The sequence below is a fragment of the Haemaphysalis longicornis genome, unplaced genomic scaffold (genome assembly GCF_048455015.1).
Source record: "Haemaphysalis longicornis isolate Haplotype H1 unplaced genomic scaffold, Haemaphysalis longicornis Haplotype H1 scaffold_4, whole genome shotgun sequence".
NCBI lineage: Eukaryota > Metazoa > Arthropoda > Arachnida > Ixodida > Ixodidae > Haemaphysalis > Haemaphysalis longicornis.
The window spans coordinates 27,986,621-28,012,223 of NW_027526361.1; the positions used below are offsets into that span (position 1 = coordinate 27,986,621).

Below are 25,603 nucleotides of genomic sequence, written 5' to 3' on the forward strand. Positions count from 1 at the left end.
AGTTACCACCTGTAACAGGGAAAATAAAGTATTTCGGGCCTAATAAGCTTTAGTGCCTGCCCTAAGCAGCGCTAGTATTAAACCAAGAGTGTAAAACATGGTTATATTAGTCCTTTTTGGTAAGATGACATGTCATCACCCCGCTTCAAAGGGGAAACCAATAGCAATCATCATCATCATCAGCCACTTGGTTCTGAAGCAACGCAGTTTGGGAAACTTCTGGGCAGACACCCTTTCAGGGATGGAAAGACGCATCTAAATCGTACGACTCCAGCGACAGAATGCATTCCCCGATAAAAAAGTATAAAGCGAAAAAGTGCTTATTTCATACAGGCATTATCATTGCATGAAAGTGGTGTGGGTAACTTGCGTTAAAATCAAACTCAAAGCATTAATTTCGCACATGGAATTCAAACAAGGGTACTAATCTAAATCAGACAAAATAGACGTTAAAATCTATCTCAAACCTTTAAATAATACGACACGGCGTTTTGAGAGGCCCAAGTGATCTAAATAAGGGGGAAGAAAAATCTTTCCCTGCTGTGATCTCCTTGGTTTCCGCTTAACCTTTTCACCTTTTGCGGCAGTGCATTGTTTCTCGCTGGAGTGTCGTCAAGGTCGGAGCTCGGCGTGCAGCGTCGGGCCCTCCGCTCTTCCGGAGGAGCCCGCGCTGACTGCGAGCGCGGAGAGGAGAGCATTCCCCTTGCACGTGGGGGCGAGGGAGCGTAAAAAGTAGCGGTCCCCGCGGAGTACCGTCATCTGCGGACCCGCGCTATGGGCCTCCGCCGGTCCGCATCCGCCGGAGCAGCTCCAGGGATGCCCAGCCTCTTCCTGCTGTGTGCCCTGGCCACCGCCGCGGAGGCCGCGGCCAGGCCGCAGGTCGACTACGACTACGTCATCGACAACAACCAGACCGACGGTGGGTGACCCACGCACTCCCGGACAGGCATGACCTAAAAACGGAAGTTCGCCGGTTAAGTTCCCGACGCTGCGCACGTAGCAGGTGAAACAGCACGTAATGGGCTGCGGTTGAGCTTAAAGAGTTTTCCCGTAGATGCTAATGAGCCAGGTTAGTAAACTTCCGTTAAGACGAACCCGAAGGGACCGTAAAAATGTGTTTGTATTATACGAAATTCGTTTTATCCGAGCTTTTTAAGCGAAGCTTCAGTCTCCTCACTGATGCCGTTGTACGGCATTACGCCCTGTGGGAAAGCCAACTTTCTCTGACGATGATGATGGATGATCGTGGGTGAAATGAAAAAAAAAAAAAAACGCTTTCCGTGGCCGGAATCGAACCTGGGTCCCCCACATTACGAAAAGGGCGGCTATCCGACTTCTTCATTTCGACATGGTCGAAGCGAACGCCCCGTACACCCCAAACCCAAACGTTAGGCCTAAAAAGTGCACGCCAGACAGTCACTGTGCGTATTCTAGAGAAATGGTGCGTACCTCCAAAGTAGCCCATACTCGCAGTGTTGGATTGGCCAACCAAAGAACCCATCACGAGCAAGTTTCCCGTTCAACCATCGTCGCCCTTAGACGCAGGGGTGCATGGTTTTTTTGTAATGGGCGTGTCGCAATAAGAGAGAAAAGTGTTGTTAGTTTTAACCATGAACTTCGTCAGCCCCTTGTTCGTCCTAACGAGGGTCTGCTAAAATCCTTAGCAGAAATGAGTCCCTCGTAGCATCGGATTTGGATTTTAGTGTTTTTATTTAGTGTTTAGTGTTTTAGTGTTTAGTGTTTTGGTGGATTATAGTAGGACTAAGGAAGGAACAGACGACATAGGCGCTGGCGAACAACTGTGCGCATTTAAATTCGCAGAAAAACTTACATAAAACGCGAAGAGAAGAGAAGAAGAAACGAAAAAGGCGAAATAAAATCATGACGTAAAAAGTGGTATCAACACATTTCCTAGCAAGGCAACAACATTTTTATCCGTGGCGCGACTATTTGTAGACGACTGGTCATGTTAGGTATGCTATCTCCTAATCTATCAGTGACAGGGACGTTGTCAGCACACTGCGCCTCCTGCGGCTTGACCCCCCGCCCTTCGGAGAATGCGCCACCCTCACCACTCAGCGTGGGCGAAGGGAGACGGGGATGTTCGAAGCCTTCCAAATCAACAGGAAAGGGAGTGATTGCATTAGTGAACCATCCGCGTCACTGCCAGATATGAAGATAGCATACCTAACATGACTACTATTCTACAAATCGTAGCGCGGCGGATAAAAATGGTGTTGCCTTACTAAGCTAAGCTAAGCTTATAGGTTTTGAGGGAGGGGGGGTGGGGGCAAAGAGGGGGAAAAGGGCCCGAAATTGTCTGGAGTGGGGTGCCGACACCTTATCAGGCCCAACCGCCGTACTAAAAAAATCTGTTGATACAACTTTTTACGTCATAATTTTATTTAACTTTTTTCGTTTCTTCTGCTCTTCCCTTCACTTTCATGTATACTTTCCTGCGAATTAAATTGTGCACGGTTGTTCATCAGCGCCTATGTCGTCTGTTTCTTCCTTAGTTCCGCCTTCCGCGCTGTTTTAAGCGCTAAGATGTGCCAACAAGTCCTTCATTACACCCTTTTGGAGATTTGGAGGTTTTCCATTAATTCAGAAGCATTGAATTATATGCGCCTTCAACCAGGAGTATGGTGTCAGGAGGCATCAAAAGGCATAGCAGACAGGCGCCGACAGACGTCGCTTCCCCAGTATTTAGCACCATGCGGGATTAACACGTACTTAGCCAGTTAGCGAATAATACCCCGATGACCTTGTGTGCAAATATCTGGCTGGACTCAATGCCGACGGTCTTTGCATTGAGTGGCTAATATTTTATCACGAAATGCTTCGTTTTCAAACGACGCATAGGCGCTAATTCAGAGCAGTGACATGGGCATTTTCAGCTTCGCGCTTCTACACAGGGCACCCTATTTATACAGCAACCTTCCATTTTTGTTATCGTTTATTTATTTTTTGTTTACTTCTATAGGGTCTCGCTAAGGTCTATGGCACCTCGTCTGAATGTTAACGACTGATTGACCTGATTTAAAAGGCGCACCGCAGTGGAGGACTCCGAACTAATTTTGACCACCTGGGGATCTTCAACGTGCTCCAAAAAGTCGACACCCAGGTGTCTTCCCTTTTTGCGTCCGTCTGAAAAGCCTGTATATTAACTTGACTGTAAGCTAAGACCGCCGAAAGTAGTAAAAACAACCGAACTGAACTAAGGTGTCACATAATAATGTCACAAAATTCGCTAAAGAATATTCGCTACGAATGAGTTTTGAATTCTTTTTTGCCCGAAACTGCATTTTTTTGGAGACAAAGAGAACTGTAGGCCTTGGCTCAAAATACTTTTTCATGGTTGTGTGTTGTTTTATGGTCAAGAAACTGCACCGTGATAAGAACTGCTTGTAAGCCTGAATAAATAACAGCTGCCACTAGCGGGTATTAGAACTTTGTACGTCCTACCCTTCAGGTGCCAATTGGTTCCGTGACGCCGCAGGGGTTCCAATAAAAAAAATCATTTCCATTCCACTGAGGGAAGTTGTATGACAAGCGTAAATGTTTGCGGGTTACCGTGGTTACGAGACTGAGCTCCCTGAGAAACCACAAACGATCACATACCGCACAAGCGGCCACAAACTCCTGCTCAAACCTTGCGGTCACGACTGGGAGGTGTTCAACAGGATTATTTCCATGACGACTTCTTGCATTTTCCTCCTCGCGGAATTAAGAGTCCCGACGGGCATCGCGCTTAAACTTGGCGTCATGGCCCGATCATCGTCGGTGGTTTTCTTCCGCCGTCTTCACGCCTATTGGCGCTTCTGACAGTACCGGCGCTCTTCGAAGGCATGCTGTTAAACATACTGTTAAACATACTGCCCGTTAAACATACTGCACATTCCTTTTATGACACTAAGAACGGTGGAGTAAACGGTTGAAGTTCCGAATAAAAGCGCAAGCGTGTATGCCAATGCGTACGAAACTACCGCCAGCCGAACTCGACATCTCGCCGTCGCCACCGTCGCGCAGACGAATTTTCGGGTTCGAGGCTCTTCGGGGCCAACGAACCGTCCCAGCACGCACAGCCGCGACCTTGCTTGGTATCGTAATCCCTTCACAGGAGGTTGGCCGTCATATCGCCAACCAGCAAAGGTAAAAATAGAAACGAGGGGAGTAAGGAACAGCAAGCAGCAACGAGATAGTGACAGTCGTCGCAGAAGATTCGGAATGGTGTTGGCTTGCGGCTGTTGTTAGGAGCTCGTTTCCAGTTTACAACCACTGAAAACTTCAGTTTGTTCGAGTACTTTACAATGAAATTTTGTTGCTGCGTTTTGAAATGCCCATGTAGTACGGGCAAATCGTCGAGGGAGTGCGACATCCCCGCTGGTGAGATCTCCTTTCATGTGCTGCCCAACGACGAACCTCGGCGAAGCAAGTGGCTACGTTTTGTGAACTTTGCAAACGGAGGAGAAAGAGAGCTAAAGGAAGTACGAGTGTGCTCGCTTCATCTCCGAGGAAGTGATTACGGCAGGGACCCTTACGTTAGCTCACTCCTGGGACATGCTGGCGCTCGTCGCCGACTTCGTCAAATCGCCGTCAAAGCGCTCTGACCTTGGGGAAAAAAATGCCGTACACATCGCGCATTGACGCTCGTATCTTTCTGGTCGGAGCAGACAGCTCGCGCGAACGGCTTTCCATACACGATACCGGCCAACTGGCATAAGCGATACTGCTACTGAAATTGAACTATTATTAACCGTAATAAAAATACGGCACATACGTACCAGTCTGTATTCGTCCGTCGCGACGGGGCTGACGAGGCAGCGGTGCCGACGGCTGGGCGTTCGTCTGTTGTGGCTATAGCGGAATGGTCGCTTTCCGGTCCATCCGCGTATCCCACAACTCCTACCGCTCGTGCACTTAGAAGCATTGAACGTTCAAGTGGTGTGAGGTTGTTAAATGCAAGCCCGAGCTTCTCCGTGAGAGTTTTGTTCTCCGGATCAGGCGATTCCATGACTAGGGCTGCGGGTGCACTAGGTTTTACTAGTATTTTTAAAATGGCCGCCGTCTCGGTTTCGGCACGAGCTCCGGTTCCTGTTTGATTCCCGCGTGTGGGTGCTATATGGAGTCGACATACTAAGTATCTGTTTCATGGACCGGCTCGTATGACGCCATTGTTCACGTCACAAAATGTGCAATTTAGCGGGAGATTTAAAATTTTGGCTTAAATTGCCTTATTTCTCAGTGCATAAAACATCATTTGCTTCCGGGAAAGCGCTTAGGGTACTATGAAACACCTAACCTTTCAAATAAAACAAACTTTTGTTTTCTCTTCATGGCTCCTTTAAAGAGGTATTGGGATGCTCTACACGCTTCACACGTTGATTCCAGAATAATTACATTGCCCATAAAAATTGGGGCAGCTTCGTGGGGCAGCGCTCCTTAGATATACAAGAAATTCCACGGAGGTGTATAATTAAAATTCTTGGGGCTTTCCTACTTTGATATCGCGCTGCTTATATTACCCTGAAAAGAAAATGTCTTCCCAAGAATGCAGTTGTGCATTTTGGCCTCAAAGGTTCCTGTTGTATAGCAGAGCTGCTTACAAAGAAATACGACAATCGCCGTTTGGAGCTTCTGTATTTTTTTCGCTCTCCCTGACGTTTATTACTTCCCAGCAGACAAACGCCAGGAAAAAAAAGACGCATAAACGCAACCGTTTTTCCATCTCCGATCCAGATAGCAAAACACTTCGCCCACAGGAGATGCGTGTTAACTGGGCTGGCGTAATCTGAGAAACGGGGCACAAAAAGAGGAATATCCTTCTGGTTCCGTGCTTAGGCGACACTGCGTGCCTGTTCGAGGGGCGCACGTACGCGGACGGCGACGAGTGGCAGCCGGACCCGTGCACCACGTGCAAATGCCTGCTGGGCAGCAGCGTGTGCGACACCGAACAGTGCCCGAGGCTCGACTGCCCCAACCAGTACGTGCCCATCGGCAGGTGCTGCCCCGTATGCCCAGGTACGCGCTGCTCATAGCCGCATACGCACGTACGAGGAGTCTCTCTTCTCTCTACTGCCATTCGCTGTGGAACGAAACCTCCAGGGGTCGTTACTACCACTAGCAAGTAAAGGTCCCTCACAGGCACCTGCAGGATATTCTAACGTCGTGTTCCCAGTGTTTTCTCCCCTGAACTCCGTTTTGTGAAGATTTGAATGCCGTGTTTAGCAATCATCGTTTTCTGTTGTGCTCGCATCGAACAGTTTCATTACAACAACTGTCTGTAGTGTTTTGCAAGGGGTACTCTTTCACTGCGCGGCGCGGAGTTGTGGGCTTGCTTCGCCGTGTGTCCGCCGCCTCTGGCGTAGCATGCCGTGTACGCATGCGCCGGTGAGCACAAATCTGAGCAAAGAAATTGCTCAGGGCCCACTTAAGTCTGCTTAAATGCGAAAGCATTAGAGCTTCATCTGGCATTGTACGCCTCCAGCGCTTAGGCCTTGTTGATGTACTTGCGCGATGGACCTAACAGCGTTATTCGCATATTTCTGGCAACGTGCAAAAAAGAACAACAGGATACACGTTAGGCGCATCTGCACACGCGCGCCACTGGTTGGGGCTAATCTGCGCCCGCGCTTGTTTGCCGATCCGGTACCGGTATGGAGGTACCAGATGCTGTACTGAGGCCAGTTGTCTGATCTGGTGTAACTATACAACCACATCGACTATTCGGATGTCACGCGCCTTGATCCCGGTGCCAGGGTCATAGAAACAACTTGGTAGAATCTCTTCCCCCGAGAGTATGACTAAATGCGTACACCAGGGACACAACTTTTTATTTTACATGTTTACATAAGCTTTATCTTGTAGTGTTGATTAACTAAAGCGAGTGACTGTATGTGTAAACAGTCACTACTTTCATTCCAACCAATATTAAAGAGAGGGAGTGTTCCGTCCGCGCACTCCTAACTTCTGTATCGTTCAGGTGCTGAGCAAGGTGGGTAACAAACTGACCTAAACAGTTTCCTGCGGAAATTATTTCTATCGCATCTCTGCAGATGTTCCAGGGACTCCTGAACCTTCCGAGTCACCAGAGCCTGTAAGTACACTGTACACAGCAAAATAACAATACTCAAGAACTAAACCAGCGCAACAGTTTTGACCCCGCCATACTTGTTCAAGAAATCACAGTAGCCGACGAAGTAGCCGACGCGTACAAATCGCTCGTCCGACCATTGCTAGAGTACGCCTCAGCGGTATGGTCACCCTATACTGCACTTGACATAAATATGCTCGAGGGCATACAGAAAAAAGCAATACGGTTTATTTTTGGCCGGTATGACCGCAATTTTTCTCCCTCATCTCACGCATGCTCATTGTCGTTAGAACCCCTTGCTTTTCGACGCACACTTGATCGCATCACTCTGCTACATAAGATTGTACACAGCCGCAGTTCCATTGAAGCACCGATTACTCTTTGTCATTCAGCACGACGAGCCACGCGCCGATCTCACCCACTCAACATTGTTCCCTTCCAGCCATTTGTAAATTGCTTTAAGCATTCTTTTTTCCCAGCCGTTGTTGAGATTTGGAACAACCTAGATGGTTCCCTGCGCGAAAAACCAATTGAACTGTTTTTGAAAGAACTGCCCAACCATATTTTGTAACATGTTTTAAATGATTTGTATGTTTATGTGGTGCAGCTTAATGTATGTTCTTTTCTTTTCATGATGTACCCACTCCTGCTATGTCTCGTGAATCGAGACAGCAGTATCTGTAAATAAATAAATAAAGATTTTTAAACAGCTCATTCGGCACTGTGCATCAGTCTTGCAGAAACAAGCAGAACACGTCGATTTTAGAAACCATTTAATTGCTCCTCCTTCCATTCGACAGGAGCCCGAGCCAACGCACGGTGCGGCGTCACCTGAGCCCTTGCCTTACCCAGACTATCCTCTGCTCACTGTACCCGGGCCCAGGGTAAGAATTCTGTTCTATTAAATTCTCACTTACAGCTCTCACCCGGCTCTTCGTCCAAATCGCAAACCTTGCTTACATCACTTTATTTTACAATGCTTATCTGACGGCCAAGATCTGGCGTAAGGTATAAATATAAGAAAATATGTTTGGAAATATTCTATCATGGGTATATTCTCCAAAACCGCATACTGTTTATGAAGTCTTACAACTCATTTACCTTTCGGCAACATATACATTTTACAAAGAAGCTGTTTTGCGTTAGGTTCTGACCAATATTGCGTGCGTCCATCGTTTCCGTCGACAAAGAATCACACGCGCTCGCTCCATAGGTAGTGCAAAATGTTCGTTAGCTTTTAACCTAACTTAAATATCGTAGAAAAAATTGTACTGAAATTGATCCCCAAGACGACTCAATCATTACGCCAAAATGCCTTTACTTGTATTATTAGTTGGTTCACAGTGAATTTGTCAACGTTACAAAATTCCCGTCTGCTGTCACTACACGGCCGTCTGCTGAGGGAGTATGGTTGCAGAAAATGGCTTTAACTCTTGTTTTATCAAGACTATCCCGAAATAAATTGTCTCAGAATTAGTTTAAAATTTTTCCTAAGGAATATAGGTATGAGTCTTTATTCGCTCAATATAGTAAGTCACCATACACAATTCAATGGTTATCCACCAATACAGCTCCGCTAGCCCTGCTTCTTCAAAGCAGCGGAAATGCTCTAATTTTAAATGCATGGTACTTCACGGGCTCACCTTGTCGTCGTAGCTCGCTCGCTGGACCCAAGTAGAGCCCCACGGCATTCCGTCGTAGTGGCTGTCGTCGCGGCGTCCCGCAGCGGCTTCGAAAGCCAAGTGGTTTATATAGTCATAAACGCTCGGAACTCGTGAACCGCTGGCGCTTGTCATACATCTCCCCGTTGTTTAGTGCAAACAAAACTGCAGGTACATTTGAGGCAAAATATACGTAATCAATCTGCAGCGCCCGCGTTCAAGGGACGCTCGTTGGGTTGGTTTTTACGATAGTAGCGAAAAAATTGGCAGTGCAACGCCGGCACGTGTTGGAGGAAGAGCAAACACAAGAACAACAGAACTCTGGCTGGCGCAGCTTCAAGCAGGGGGCGCGCGAGAACTGCTAACGCGGGAAATTCGAATTGCATTGGACAGGCCTCCGATCCATCCAAGAGAGGAGACAGGGCGGCGAATAGTGTGATGGGTGGTAGCAGCGAGCGAACAACGGCGCTACAGTCCATCATGGCGAATCACTGATGTGCTCTTCCGGCAGCTTTCACCTTGAGGGGGACGGCTTTTATGTTTTTGTTCTTTTTTAAGTGCTTACGCTTTTATTACTGCGGCGGTCATTATTACCCCTTCGGCACGTTACGTGTACTAGTTCATACAATTCCCATGCGCTAGAAACAAGGCAACAGGCATCACGCGATGGCCGTAAAACCAAACAGCGTTTGCATCACGAGATAGTCTTGGACGACGTAGTGACTGCTTTCTCCAGCTGCTCTCTCTTTTTAAGTGCAGAGCTGCTCTCTCGTTTTAAGTGCAGAGCACCTTTGGGGCTCGCCTTGTCGCCGTAGCTCGTTCGCTGTAACAATGTCCAGCTACTGCCGGAATCAGACGGCGCAGCGAGATAACGGGCCCAAGTAAAGCGCCGCGGAGTTACGGAGTAACGTACCCAAACAGAGGCTTCGAAAAACAAGCGGTTCATATAGTCATAACTGATCGAAACTTATGAACCGCTGCGCACTTGTCATACATCTCCCCGTTGTTTAACGCAAAGAAAACTGCAGGTACATTTCAGGCAAAATCTTGGTATATAACTGGCAGCCCCCCCGTCAATTTAATTAGGAGCTCCCTTTGGGTTGGCTTTTATGATAGTAAGCAAAAAAAGTGGCCGCCAAAACGACGTATTCCAAACTGCACCGTACGCTGCCGGTACGTGCGGGATGGAAGCAAGCACAAACAGAACTCCCGCTCGCGCGGTTCTAGGCAGGGGGCGCGCGAGCACTGCGATGGCGGGAAATTTGAATTTCGTTTTACAAGCCTCCGTTCAGCTCATCAAGGGAGGAGTGAGAGAGGGCGGTGAAAAGCGTGATGAGTGGTAGCAGTGAGCGGATAACGGCGCAACAGCCCATTATGGTGAATCAATGCTCTGCACTTCCCACAGCTTTCACGTTGAGTGAAACGGCGTTAATTTGTTTTTTTTTTCGTATTACCAGCAATGCCAACAGGCAGCAGTACATTCACTGTACAGCATTTATCCGGTTATTATGGAGATTGGCAACGATTGCAGATTGTGCTTGCTTTCAAGAAATGCAAAATATATTAAGAGCATGATAGTGGCTACCTGTGTTACTCGCCTGATGTTGCACAAGGGGCGCTTGACATGCTTGTTGTCTTTTTAAAGCTTCTTTGTCGTTCGATGTAGGCTTTTATTTACAAATTATTAACCACAGATTATAGATAGCTCCTTCCTTGTGAACTAATTCTTCTTATGTGCCTGCAGGTTTGCTCTTGAATGTCAGGAACTGCGCAGCCTGGTTATCGCAAGTTCCGGGATAGCGGTCAATTTCACACGTGACTAATAAATTCCTCGCCATTGCTGCAGTATCTGAACGACCTTGCATTGGCAGTCGAGGATTTGGACGCTGTGTCTTGGGCTGGAATTAAAAGTGTTGCGCTGTGGTTCATCTTTTTATGCACCCGGCTCTTATATGGCAGTTCTGCGGTTCTTGGCTATGCCATTCACATAAGTCGTCATGCAAAAAGAGCACTAACTCAGCCGCAACGTTTCTTCAGTGTGAACAGGGAAACGACATGGAGGTAAACCGAGTAACGGTGATTTGGCCCCATTCTTATAACGTCGAAATTAACCGCCTTTTAGAATTCTGGTAGCTTCATGGAACACTAACTATCAACATTTTTTGCTGAGTAAAACGGGATTTTTTCGTCATTACACGTTATATATACTGCAGTTAAAGGGCGGCTTTTCGCAAATGCTAAATGTTTGTCTTCAACTGAACGCAACTTACGCCTTGCGTAAACCTTACAGGGACCACCTGGCGATCACGGTAACCCTGGACGACCTGGAGATCGCGTAAGCTATTTTGCGTGGTTTTCTGAGGGGGCGAAAGCATTCTGTTCACCTTGGAAGCATAGCCTGTCGGGTTCTCTACAGGCGAATGTTATCGGCGAGCCATATTTTGAAGAAACCCCAAGACAAAATATAGCTTTGTTCATTTTGAAAGAATTAACCTTTGGCAACTCACTAAGTTCGATTGCAGCCACGAAAGACATTTCTAACCGAAAAAAAAAAACGCACCAAATATTGGAAAACTTTCAAATTGCAGGCTAAAGTGACGCAGTATGGGCCAGAACTAAAGACGCAGTTATAGAGTTTGTTAACTACACGTTCGATCAAATTCGATCAAACTACAATTCGATCAAACAGAACTAGAGGACCCCTACACTCGCCCTGTCATGCTTCTTGGCGGTGCCTTAGATCAGCGGCCGCCAATCACACAAACAAGATTCCGTGACGTCATAGAGAAATCGGCGGGAAGTGGCTGGGAATTCACCACTGCGTCATATGTTTTCTTTAATATCTCAATTATTTGTTTGATGTTTGGGATAAAATTGGTATCATTGCCTTAAGTAGCCTTTTTATTGAATGAAACTTGTATCTTGTCTTTATGGTACCTCTAAGCCATTTTACTCTCTAATCCCTAACTGTTTTAGTGCTTAGAAAGACGCTTCCAAATAATGGCAGAAAACTTTTGTCTCTGTTGCGGGAATAATGATATTTCTTAAGTCAATCAATTCCGCCTGCCACAACTTTTCAGTATAGCCAAAAATAGCCGACGTCAAAACAGAAATAAAATTACTTAAAATTTCTCATGGCTTACTCCGGACCTTGCAAGTCGCCCATAAGTCGAAGTGATGAATGTGAATCGTTTCATTGTCTAAAATCAGTTCGCGTGCAGCGACGCAGAAATCAGTAGCGTGTACAACTTGAGACTTCAAACGTACACGTGGTAGCCGACTGGGATGAAAAGCGAAGCCCGCAGGCGCAAATGTTACCCAAGGGAAACTCAGTGCGGGCCTCTTCTAAATGTACTCAGGTATTTGTATCAACTTTGTTTGTGGGTGAACAGCTGAAGTAAATATATATATATATATATATATATATATATATATATATATATATATATATATATATAAGATACATACATTTACCTGGCTTCAGATATTTATTTAGGAAATTAGCGTGCCCTTTCCGTCAGCTTTGCGGCTGAACATTTTGGCTAAAGAAGCGACAATGGTCATGATTAATCTTAGCTTTTTTTTGCATCCGAGTGGTGACATGTGCAGTACATATGTATACATTACTATATCGCATACCATAGATGTACTATTACGGCAATAAAGTAGTCATTAACGTCATCCATTGATACCTTTAAAGGAAATTATTTACCCAAATAGAGCACATCACGCATCTCCGTTGGTCACTCGCGGTGCCAGAAAGAGAACTACCTTAGCAGCATTTTTTTTTTATTTTGATTAGGCTGGGCTCTGTCGTCAAAATCCCGTTATCGACCGTTATTTTTACATTCTTATTAACGTTGTTTAACTTTAACCGCAGGGCGCTCCGGGCGAACCTGGCTCGCACGGCGTTCCAGGGAGTCCCGGTCTCCCGGGTCCACCCGCAGACGTGAGTGAAGGCTCCTCGTCAGCTGAGTGAACTAGCGGTCCCTGAAGAGCGCCCAGCCGACACGTGGCTTTGCTCTCCTTTCCCTTTTTTTCCCGCAGATGTCACAGTGGTTTCACCAGCTGTCGCAGCAAGGACCACTGAACGGGGACAAGGGACCTGCTCCCGAAGCGTTCCAATTTATGCAGGCCTCTGTGGTAAACGCCTGGTTTTGTTTCTGGCTCTATTTTTAAACGCAGTATTTTTTCCACATTCCTTTGCTCGCTGCGTTATTCTGTGGTGATTACAGCTGCAAAATTCCTTTTCAAGTGAAACGTTTTGAGCATGAGACGCGCTTACCCATCGGTTAATTTAGGTTCGTGGAAAAGTTTACGAAATTATGAATACTTATATTTCGCGTACACGGAGTGGCAGTGGCAGCCGCGACACGGCGAAACGCGAGCTGACGATTCAAACTAACAACTTTATGCTGTAATCATCCTACATAGTTAAACGCGAGTCTGTGTGCGTCTGCATCGGTGTAACCTTAACCTGGCCTAACATGTTATCGACCAAAAGAAAGTGGCACTGGAAAATGCTTTCTGCAATATTAGTCGAGGCGCGCATTTACCTGACAAACGACCACTGCGCCAAAAAACAAAAAAAGTTTTAGCTAACAGTTTAATTACTGCTTTCGGCGCACACGTTAGAATTGGAGGCAGGAAATTGGAGGCAGGAAATAAATAACTTTAGCAGTCTTTTTAAACATCTAGTATCACTCCTGTGGGTGGATACATGTTTTCGCCAACGTATACCCTCAAAAGATGAGCTTTGTACCTTATATTATGTGCTCGAGTCGTAATACGCTAATCGAAACATTTAGACCGTTCTGTAGACAAAATTTCCGACAAAATACTGTTGACAAAATGCCACCATCACCGAGTAATGTGAAAATTGCCAAAGTACACGACAGTTGAGTGGGCGGGCCATAGAGAGGTGGTTGAAAACATTTGCATTCCTCTGCATGGAAACTCTGTAGCTTTTCGTCAAACTGCTTATGGTGGACTGCGGTATTCGATATTATTGCTTACTCACGTCATAAGTTACACTACTCCTGGTGCTACTCCCCATGGGGCACAGGGGAATTTTATCACACCGATTATCGCTGGGTAAAGAGGAACTGGGAGCGGGGTCCCAATTACTGGGGACGGACCTGAACTGTACACGGAGTTTCACCTCGTTATGGACTGATAGAAGTGGTGACGTAAAAGTCAGGATCCCGCTGCCGTTCCTGGGAAAGAAACGTTGAGTTTCACTCAGCCGCCTCTATCACGAGAGGGGAACGAGGAGAGAAATCGCTATCACCAATACTTGTTTGGGCCGAGGATGCAACTCAGAACCACAGTAATGCTTCAAGCAATAAAAGGTTTGCTTTTCTTGTGTCTTACAAACCTATGGCGCTAACTTCCAGGGACCAGTGGGACCCCGTGGTTTTTCAGGGCCACCTGGGCCTCCGGTAAGTGTCTCATTTGGTTGTCGTTGTGCGTTTTCAACTCTGTTCGTTCTTTTATTGTTGATTTTATGGGGGAGGAAACTCGATACAACCAAGGAACTACAGCGCCGCGCATAAGACGTTGGAAACCACTGTTTAAAAATTATTCGATGGAACCGTGGAATTATTTGTAAGGCTTGTTCTTGTTTTCTTGTGGTGATCACGTACCTGTAATGTTCGAACCATACGGCGGGTGCTTCTTGTCACAGCCTGTATACATTTACTCCTATTTCTCCTCTCGTAATTAATTGCCATACGTCTCAACCAGCCAGATTTCGTATCATCTGGTGAACGTCTTATAACAATTATCGGCACTACAATCTCTGCTGCTGCAATACTTGCTGCAGAGTATCGCACAATTTCTCGAACATTCGCATACAATTTAGTAGCCGCGTGACGCGCTCCAGCCGTCGTATAGTCCTATGCCGGAGCGCCAACCAATTACTGCCATAGTATTACGGGAGCCAATCACAATACGTTTGCAGTATTCCCTGCAGGTTCTCGTGAGTGCAGTACTACTAATACCACTACTTTGGTTGGGCGCGCTTATAGGGTCCGCAAGGATTCCAAGGATTGCGTGGTGAATCGGGAGAGAGCGGCCCACCGGTAAGTATTCTTCCTTCCGACGCAAGGCGATGTTCTCTTTGGACCCCGTAAACGATGTCATGCTTTGTCTAACTCTCCCCAAGCCAAGGGGCTTGCTAGCCCTATACTGTGTTTAACTTCTCAACTGCACAAGTGAGGCGAAAGCGGTTGATCATAGCGCCTGATCCAGATAAACAAGTAATCGTTTACACTAAAGGGAAAGCCAGCAGAATACTAATAGCTTTGTTTGCGAGGACTGGGCGTGAAGTGCGCAACGGAAGATTATATGTTATCACTTCGGCACACCTCTTGAATTAACTGTACAAGCCACTATCATTTACAGACAATGCGTGCAACGGAAGGTTACTTGTGGCACACATTTCCACTCTCGTGTTCCCACCTGTCCCAACGTCACCCTTTGTTTGTTTTTCTACAGGGCCCACCAGGACCACAAGGAGAAAGAGGGCTTCCTGGCATTCCAGGAAAAGACGTATGTGGCCTAACTTTGTGTTCTTGCCGTAGAGAACTTATTACACAATATCAAAACGAAATGAAAAGAAATAGTGACACCAAGCTTGGGCCACAATCTTTCAAATGACTCGGTGCTTGCCTACAGAGCTGACAACGTTGCCTCAGAGATATTTAGCCTTAGCAACTAGTAAGAAATGGTTCTATGACATGACATGGGGTTGCATTGCTGGATCAAATTAGTTTGTCTTTCTGGAGCACGATTATTACTGAATGCTAGGGTTGGAATAAGTAAAATTTCTCATAGTGGACAATTAGCCTAATCACGCGAATCATTACCGTCACTGAACACACCACCCTGGCTGCTTTTGTGTGTGTGTGTGTGTGTAGGCAGAGCGGTGGTGGGACATTTTTGAGTGAAACACATGAGGCGATGTGGAAAAAGGGGCGACGCCATAGTTTACAGTAAAGGTACCTTCCCGAAAAAAATAACGACTGATAAATTTTTTTAAGAAACTTTTCGCGTAGTTCTGGGATACCAACGGGAAAGCAAAAATATTCCTCCGATGCGGAAATAAATGCACGTGGTGAGAGACGTTGCAAATGTTTTTGCATTTGGCCGGCAGCCTTCTGTGTAACCACGTGCAAGCTTGCGGTAGTGATGAAGGCGAGAAAGAAACTGATCAAACCGAGGAAAATTTTGGTGCAAATACAAAGGAAAGAAGTTATGAGCGTCTAAATATGGCGTATCGGGAAACCCAAAGAAACTCGGGATTTGGAGTGGCCCATATTCTGTTGGAGTGCGCAAACGCAGCGAACTAAAAAATATCGCTTTTCAGTTAATTACTGGGGCCAGTTGAATATAATAACGCCCGAAAGGGCGTGTTGAAAGCGTGTAGTGAGGCCAGTTTTTTTTTTTTGGGTGGGGGGGTTAGTTTGCAAAGGTCATTTTCTGGATGACAACCAAAAAATGGCAGCTGCTATATCCGCGTGCTTGCTCTCTCTCAGTGCCCGTTGTTAAGAAATCAATAACACCGGCTAGAGCCGGAAACCGATATGAGTGTGAAACAAAGTCGGGAATAACTGACTGGTCGTTACTGACTTGTCGTGGCTCGTCGTGCTTGACTAAATAACTGGTCGTCATACGAAAAATTAAGGGTGACCAACATGACGCCGGGACTCCCAGTGATATCATATCACAGATTTAAAGTCGCAAGTTTTCTTACCTTTTCTTTATCTTTCGCCAGGGAGATCCGGGAGAAGACGGGCGTCCAGGACCTCAGGGGCCTCCGGGCCCAGCAGTAAGTCTTTTCTTTCGTCTACAGTGAACGGTAAGCAATTGTGAAAACGCTTCAGCACATTAAGGTCATGTCACCGCTCAAAGATTTATTTTCTACAGGTGAAGGCAAGCTACAAACCAATGAAATGCGGACATTTCACAATTACCGCAATTTAATGTTTACTTTTAGGCTCCAAGGAACACTAGTGAATAATTGCTTACTGATATAACAATGAGTTTACAGGTTCGTATAAACGCAGCCTTGCATTTGTTGCCTCAAAAGTTTGTTTCAAATTAGAAAAAAACTTGAAATTGATGTTTTGTACCCCAAGCTATGCCTGGGCTGTGGGGCTGGGTGTAGTGAAGGGCTAGCGGTCAATTTTCGCCGCGTATTGTCTCTAATGTGCGCGGATATCTTAAGTGCACGACTGGTGCCAATTAGCCTTTTTGCACGTGTTGCTTTAGTAGACTAACTCGCTGACACTTCAATTGTCCTCTATTGCAGGGTCCCAGAGGGCTGCCGGGAATGCCTGGTCTACCTGGTGCCAAAGGCCACAGGGTCAGTGGTTCGGTCCTTGGCGCAGAGTGCACACAACTCCATAGGGTGTAGGCCATTCCGGCTGGACACGCTAATCACTGCGCATGTCTGTCCTTACCGACAATGGCACGGCAAGCATTCGTTCGCTGCAGCTTACTAAAGCTTGACTTTGGGCTAGTTGGGTGCACATGGCACCTTAGGAAACGGCGCGAAAAAACTCGGACAGAAAGTGGGCAAAGAGACTGCAGCTCAGTGTTTGCAGTGGAATATGAACCCCCTACGATTCAAAGCTCCTTAACTATACAAAGAAGTAATCGCAGTGTAAAAAGCAAAAGATTTATGTGCGCACATTCGCTTTTGATATATTAAATCGACTGCGAATCATTCGTCCTGGCCAAATGCTTCGATTACATCTTCTTGTCACTATACTGTATTAAAGTTGTGTGGTAGGCATCACGTGATGAACAAAGGGGTGGTTCGAGCGGGATCATTGTGCGTTGTAGTCAATAACGAGAGAGCAGACGGAGACAGAGCTAGCGAAACGACGCAACGCCATGAGCCGTAGATGTCCCTGAGTCGTCGTATCTCTAGCTCGCTGTGCACGTGTTTTTGTGCTGTTGCCAAGGGATCATTTCGCTTCCCCAAACTGGAGCTCTCACAACCGAGGAACCTCTAGACTGCCCTGACGATGCACGCAGTTGTGATTATGTTTCATGACTACATGTTTCATGACAACTAGTGCACAACAGTGGGATGAAGTATTATTTTATTACTGTTAATATATTGTTATTATTATCGTTAGAAGAAGACTTATTAGCATCAGTAGTAATATTTATGTATGTATTAATTCTGTTGTTTCGTAGTGTACATTCCAAACCAAGAGCATAGGCTAACCGGCCAGAATCGGCACTATCTAAGAGTTCCATTCTGGTGCGCAAAAAAAACAATTACGGAAATAATCACATGAATTGTCTTTCAAAATTCTGTTATCTTGGAATATCTCTACTTCATTATATCAAAGAAACCAGTACGCGCAAGAGAATGTACCTCCATCTTGCTGGATGCTAGTTTTATTTCATCTTTTGTGTGATATTTTCTTGGTAGGGCTTTCCGGGCCTGGACGGCGCCAAAGGCGAGCAAGGTCTCCAAGGCGAAAAGGTAAGCTCTCATTTCCCGTAAGATGACGGCACTTGCACCGTAAAAGTATAACAAAGATTTTCTTGATCAAGTATGGCAGTTACTTGTACATGCTTGTTGTTTCATGATAAATCGTTACGACCAAAATACGGCGATGAATTCGTGAGAAATATTTACGGTACCAAGAAAAAAATTACTTATCAGGTCAAACAAAAGATAAAGAAAAGAAAGCGTTGTACTGGAGACTATTTACAATCACACGTGTGTGTTTGCGTCTGTTATCAGTACACAAGATTTTACCCTGTTCTTTCACTGGGCGTAGGCCATGTTCTATTCCTTTCGGGCATGCAGGTGATTATGAGTGCTGGTTTGAAGGCAATACAGTAAGGAGCGACGTTTCCAGCCCAGTGCGGTCTGATCTAACAATTCTGGAGATCCTTCTGTCTGTGCAAGTGGGCGGGACAAATATTAAGACAGGGGGAGTACACTCTATACCTTTCTACAAAAAAAAAACAGCGTTTGCACTGATTTGAAAACATTTTCTTGCCGTAATTATTTTTTTACTACGCGAAAAGCGAACGTCCTTCCCGGGGCGGTGACCACAAGAACGGTTCATTTTGCTGACAAAACAACTGGCCCTCTATACAATCGCGCCGGATTCCGAAGATTGATTGATTGTAGGGTTTAACGCGCCGCTGCAACGCAGGCGATGATGAGGCGCGCCGTAGTGGAGGGCTCCGGATTAATTTTTACCACCTGGGGATCTTTAACGTGCGCCGAAATCTCGTACACACGGGCGTTTTTGCTTTTCGCCTCCATCAGATAAGCGGTCGCCACGGCCGGGAATCCAACCCGTGACCTTGTGCTCAGCAGCACAACGCCTTATCTATTGAGCCACCGCGGCTGGTCGCATTCTGAAGGCCATGAACTCAGTGATAATCTCCGTTCTTGAGACATAATGAACGGACTTCATGTCTGATGGCATGGTCACTTGTCGCCAGTTTGAATTTTTTTTTTTTACCGATTGGCTTTTGGAATGATATTCTGTCAGTGAAATTTGTCACACTTTCAAGAACTTTCCAGTTGGTTTTTGGTCACACTGATATAATGAGACTTCAACAAACAAATAATGAAGCAGCCTGATAGCGTCGACTAGTTAATTTCTTTGCTGAGACTAGGAACAGCGGGCAACTGGAATAATGCTGATATTTGTTTATTTGGAATGTTGTCCATAACAGTTCTACAATTGTCAAATTGTGGAGAAAAACGCAATAAGAGGGGCATTGTGCTATCCCTCACACCTCAGCTAGCAGTGTCGTACGTAAGACCCTAGCTCCCCGTTCGATGATGGAGGCGTCACAATGTTCAGTCATTCGAACGACCAAATGGTTTTCACACCTTCAGTGTATTAAGTGGAAATGCTGTTAGTATTCAATGCACGATGACTCTTTTTAACTCTTAAATTTCTCTTCTCAAGAGAAAGAAATAGGACGTGTGTGGACGGTTGGATAATGCTTAAAGCATGATTAATGCAGCAACTGGCAAACGAAGGTTGGCTGCGAAAGCACTTGTCTTTGTGACTTTTCTTGCTTTTGTTGTTACTGTGTTCGTTACGTTCATTTTTATTGCATTTCTTTAGGGATCGCTGGGAGCTCCAGGAAAGGCAGGACCAACAGGGCTTGCGGTAAGCAATTTTGGGAAACCTTTAATTGTAGCCCGTTGCCCTTTTCTTATTTTGATAAACCCTGATTTGCTTCGTTTCAATACGAAGAGAGAATATGTTATAATTAAGATTAGTGCAGCATAGCAGCACAACTTTTTCTAAGTCTATAAACAGAGTTAAGGGAACCAAAGTAATCTATGAAAAACAAATTCCAGGGGCTTACTTTTATCGCTACCAGTTGTCTGCGAAGTGAAACAGTCGCCTGAGAGGAGAAACGCTTATTTTTTAAATGAACGGGGGCTCTAAGTAAGTATAACATCCTGATAATTTGAGGCGCTGTAAATTCTATACTTGTACCTGCACTGCATGTAATTCTTTGTTTTTCTTTAATTATAGCTCGCGAGAACCTCACTTTTTTTGTCTGAAACTTTATGTGAATAAGCTATATAAAGGTTAGTGCCAGGTAAAGTGATTGAGCTTCTTTGCTAGACATTTTTGTAAAGAGGGCATGTTTATGGCAAATAGCAGCCTTCAATTGGCCAGCGTGAGGGCATTTCTCTGCAACGACAACAACAAAAACACCCGCATGTTACGAGGTGTCTTTTTTTTAGTTCGTAAGAATGCATAATTCACTTTGCAGAACCTTATTTAGAAGACCAAGTAAATGCGAACTTTCTATATACTGAGTAAACTAACGTAAAATTGTCAGAAAACGCGACCATATGATCAAAATCTTTAAACTGCAGGTGATGACATATGAAACATTTCTCTAACTACTGGTGGCATTTTATCTTGCGATCTCTTAGCTATAGTAGCAATGGGTGAAAAACTAGAAAGGGAAAACACGGTCTTCAGCTCGTTTTTAGCGCCATACCTAGTAGCATCCAAAACTGTATGAAAACACAGTGTACAAAAGCAGAGTTTTTTAGCGGGATTACCACTTTGCGAACGTTCAATATAACGTTAGTGTCCCAAGCAAGCTCTTATCAGTTTCAATGAAAGGATAATTTATATTTGAGGGAGAAAATGATTTTTCTCGAGTGATAATATTTTGAGAATTTTCTTTCCAGGGTCCGGCCGGGCCTCGAGGAGAACGAGGGCGCGATGGACCTCCGGGACCACCGGTAAGTGGGACTCTCCTATCCCAGCATATCTTAGTGCACTGTTCTTTCCGTGGATTCAGTAGCGTGATTGGTCGCGTCGATGGGTTCATTACCTGACACCTACCGCAGGCAGGCGCTATAGGGTGTTTAATGGTCCAGCAGTCATTTTTGCTTTGTTGCATCGATAATGTGAAGTTAGCATTGATACGACTAGCTACTTGATGTGGGTCATCAGCTCCAGTTGAAATGAATAGGGACAACGAGAGCGTGACAGCCTGAATTCCGGCGGATAAAGCAAATACCCCTCTTAGCGAGCCTTTTAGCTTACTTGGTAGCATATTGGTGGTGATGGCAGGCTGCGAGAAGGAGACAAAGTTGCAAAAATATTTACAAGTTGTAAAGCGACCCGACCGGTGGTTTATTCAATGCATTTCGAAACCAGGGTAGCAACGAAGAAAATTACTGATGACTGGGGACCAGAGAATATAAATCAGCTTCACGGAGTCATCAAATTGAACTATACCTTACACGCACCTTGCGATGACAGCGCACTTTTGTCTATTCGTATCTCGAAAAACAGATGCTGACGAGGGTAAAAATTAGTTCTAGACGACTTTTTGCGGAGAATGGGAAAGCAAATTCTATATTCACTTTGTCCCCTAATCTGCCACTCTCATTATTATTGCTTATTTTTTTTATTTGATACTCTCTACTCCGAAAAATATTTTTGCGTGCGTCCGTGCCCACATTGAAGGCATTTTCAAACGGGTGGCCGCGGGTCCGTTATAACATTTATTCCTCAAAGGCGCATTCATTGACCAGTAGAGCTCCTCCGCCACTACGGGAAAGGTTTTCTTTCCACCAAAACACGCATGCGCATTTTTGCTCCTATGTAAACTACGTCGCCACACGTTTTTGTGTGTGTGTGTGTGGGTGCGTACCATTATTTTAAGCCAAAAAGAAAGGCAGAAAAACAAAGAAAAAAGAATCAAAATGAAGCGTCAAATTCTGCCTAACAAAACTTACCTTTCAATAGGCCACGCGCCCGCATTATTTGTCTATGCTCTCCTCAACCTCTTTCACCCAGAGTCCTCATTACCTTTAGAAGCTTGAAAGAGGTCTTTGACAGATGCATACTAAGAGCAACCTATATATACGTTCAAGTTCCCAAAATTCGCGGTATACGCTTCAACTTCCCAATTTATTGGCTTGGAACGAATCGGTTTAGCCGGCTGACAGTGTCTGGACTTATAGTATCTATTAGCATAAGTGAAATACCCTCATCATTGCCTTTTATTGTCGTGGTATTTTCTTTCCATGGATGTTCTTTTAATTTCATTTTGCGAGCAACAAAAACACTGCTTTATAGTAACCCGTATGCCCTTCTCATTTGTAGCCACTGTGTTGGCAAATTTCTAATGGCCATAATGAAAATTTCTAAGCAGCAAAAAAAAAAAAAAAAAATTCGCGGGGTCTTGTTTTGCAATGCGAATGTTACTGAAAGATATGACCGAACGTATGGTAAAATGAACATCGCTGACGTTTAATGTATCTAAGTTTGGAGTGTAAGATGCCACCTTGGTGTTTATCCGGCAACCTTGCATGCCATGGTACCTAAAGTAAAGCTAAATTCAACGTGTATGCGAATAAACATGACAATAAAAACTTAGCAAACTTCGATGGTTACATCGCCGATGCACTAGTTACCGTGATCGAATGTGATTGTAACTTCCCCGCTTAAAATTGTAATGAACGGAATCTAGAAATGTCCTTGTCTCTGTGTTTTGGCTATAAGTGAGGAACGGTCGCCTCACTGTCAGGTGACCTACTGCCCCGACATTGAGGCTGAATTGGCAAATGGGCATTTTTACGTAATTCGTTACTGCTCACTTTTTCTGACCGCAGGGAATACGAGGCATCGATGGTTTGCCGGGGCCCCCAGGGTCGACGGTAAGCAAATATTAAATAATATTAAGACCGTAGGTGTCAGTGTGTTTTGCGTGTGCATGCCTTTTTTAGCCTCTGTTACCTTTTATTCAAAATAATTTGCAGCGGCTACAACTCCGAGGAGCACTTAACAGCCTACGTTTTGGGAATCGCTCAATGGACTAAATCGTACAGCGCCCTTAGCCGAGTTTTATTATTTAACTCTTCAACACATTTTCTAACTAGGAAATAATGTGCTTGGTTTGCTGTTTGTTGTAGCGCGTGTAGATGGAGTCAGGAACGCGCGGTGTAAGATAAGAGGAAAGCGATGATATTTTTCTATCCTCGTGTATTTCAAGATTCTTTTTTCCACTACAGAACTCTCACCAACTCTCAGAAAGTGGCATAGCATTTTTGTAGCCAAATCGTACACACGTATTTAATTCAAGGATTACTAAGTGGCCAAACCGTGACACCATCAGTATTGTTCAGCTGGCATGGATAAAAAGTAAACCTCGTGACACCACTGCGGTTAGCGCGGAAAAGTTGGCCGAAGTTTTCTGCGTCAAGTTTCTTTTTGTTTTTTCTAGGTCCCGCTCTTGCCGCATACTGGAGAGCGTCTCTTTGCGAAAAATGTCTCATTAAGGGGTGTCATGGCGAGATCTTCAGTTGATAATTTCAGCGTGAATTGCTGTTCTTATTAAATGTATGATGGGACGTGATCTAAGTAGTCGTTTCCTGTCGTAAGCAGGGCTGACCTGTTATAATTCCTTTGTAGCCTTCCTTTCCTTGAGTCTGTTGATTTCACCGGCAAATGCTTTGTATTCCAAAAAAGAAAATGAAACACATAAACCAGGGCCACGAGAGTCATGAAAAGACAATTGAAAACCGCCCATGCAGTGCACAGGATATAGACGATAAGACATACCTGTTTAAATACATTAATCCCGCAGCAGGATAAATGAAAGACACGTAGATAACAAAATTCACTCGCATGAAAATCTGCAACAAAACGATAATATACGCGGGGCTTACCAAAACAAGGGCACATATTTTTTTGAGTGCCATATTTTTCGCTTGACAATGTGTTGGTCTATGGTTCCGCCTGAATGTCCGGAGCCGCAGAATAGGCTGTCCCATATCTATTCCGTAGAAAATATTCCAGTTTTCTTGAAAATTCTAAAAGTAATCCGGCATAGTTTTCACAATGCTTATGCCAATTCTACGTATGAAATCTTCACAGAGCGGCGTACATCCTTTAGGAAGTAAAACAGCAAGTGCTAAGTGGGTATTCACTTGACCCAACATGCCAGTTTCTGTAGCAGCGCCAAACTATGCGTCCCCGAAACACTGTCACAACATTTACTGAGAAAAAATGCCATTAGAAGGCGTACTGCTGGTGCGCCAGGTGGCGCCAGGCTGTCGACAAAAATGTTACCATTTGGAAGGCGAATTAATGATGCAGTTTCATATCCTTTGAAACGTCTCTTAAAACTCGCAACTTATCTTGGGCCTTCCGTGTGCCGTTTTATGTCTTTGGTTGTCAATGCGTAAGCATTCGTTGGCCAGAACTCTGCGAGAAAAATCAGTCTGTAACACGAAAAATTGTGTCGCCTTATATTTAAGAACTGAATAGTTGGTCTAATTAACAGTAATTGTTGTGATATATCAAATGTACACAATTGGCACATTCATACTTTATAAGAAAGAATAGAACCATTAAAAAATGAAACAAGAACAAAAAGGACCGACACGCTGCGCTGGCAATGCATTTGTGTATAATAGTAAAACCAACTTTAAAAACTTAGCGGATAGCGTATAAAAAAGGTAACCGGGCCTTCAAACTTTAATGTAAAGCTGCTTACGTTTCTCTTATAAAATATCTTCCTGGCAGCGCATGTGTGAAAAGTAGTGAAGCTTACTTTAAGAGAGCGCGGTTTAAAGAAGAGCGACTGGAAAGGGTACTTACACATAATCTTAGAATTCCCAGAATTTCTAAACCATTTTTTTTTGCTCGCCATATTATAAACCGAATGAACGCACACGTACGATTGAAGAAGTGTGCCGTCAGGGATAATATCCCATTAACATCTGAGGTGGAGGGTTTCTCTGACACCAGATTCGAGAGTATACAATTATTATTTAGTCTGTAACATTTATCTTTTCGTGCAACTATTTCTGATATTTGTGGCGCCGGCTTTTCAAGGGTGCGATCGGCCGCCCAGGCCCTCCAGGATTTCCGGGGTCTCCAGGAATGAAGGTACGTTAATACCAGTTCCCCTCTTTGAAGTTGTCTCATTCGGCCGTTTTCTTTTGCTCTCGCTGAAGTACGTTACAATGGACCACGTCACAATAGTGCTACATTTGGCAAGTTGTTGTGTGCTGAACATGAGGTCAAGTGCACAGTATATTCACTGCACAATTTTGAGGAACCGTGCCAAGTAATTCTGCATGAAGTCATTTGTTCGGGGGTGTGACTTTCCCAAATCCTGTCGACGGCCATCTCGGTGGCTTTTAACGGCCGTCGTGGCCAAGGGTCCAAAGCATTCTCCCTGGCTGGAGGCGGTAGCTGCAGGCGCGTTTGGTCGTTGGGGAGGGCGCCCTATCAAGCGCTCGGGCCGGGGTGAGCGCTGTTAACAATTTTGAAGGGACCGTGATGGTGCCGCTGCCACA

The 25,603-nt window shown here is 45.1% G+C and overlaps 1 protein-coding gene across 1 annotated transcript in view; it reads left to right on the forward strand.

Moving 5' to 3' along the window:
* Positions 1-773: 773 nt before the first annotated feature.
* LOC144179698 (uncharacterized) overlaps positions 774-25,603 on the forward strand; it is a 57,256-nt gene continuing 32,426 nt past the window's right edge. The window contains exons 1-17 of the mRNA XM_077708143.1: positions 774-919; positions 5,842-6,021; positions 7,056-7,096; positions 7,894-7,977; positions 11,045-11,089; positions 12,635-12,703; positions 12,802-12,897; positions 14,151-14,195; positions 14,784-14,837; positions 15,253-15,306; positions 16,532-16,585; positions 17,069-17,122; positions 18,206-18,259; positions 19,878-19,922; positions 20,972-21,025; positions 22,910-22,954; positions 25,137-25,190. Coding sequence (XP_077564269.1) covers positions 775-919; positions 5,842-6,021; positions 7,056-7,096; positions 7,894-7,977; positions 11,045-11,089; positions 12,635-12,703; positions 12,802-12,897; positions 14,151-14,195; positions 14,784-14,837; positions 15,253-15,306; positions 16,532-16,585; positions 17,069-17,122; positions 18,206-18,259; positions 19,878-19,922; positions 20,972-21,025; positions 22,910-22,954; positions 25,137-25,190 — 1,173 coding nt within the window. The 5' untranslated portion in view covers position 774. The remainder of the gene's footprint in view (positions 920-5,841; positions 6,022-7,055; positions 7,097-7,893; positions 7,978-11,044; positions 11,090-12,634; positions 12,704-12,801; positions 12,898-14,150; positions 14,196-14,783; positions 14,838-15,252; positions 15,307-16,531; positions 16,586-17,068; positions 17,123-18,205; positions 18,260-19,877; positions 19,923-20,971; positions 21,026-22,909; positions 22,955-25,136; positions 25,191-25,603) is intronic.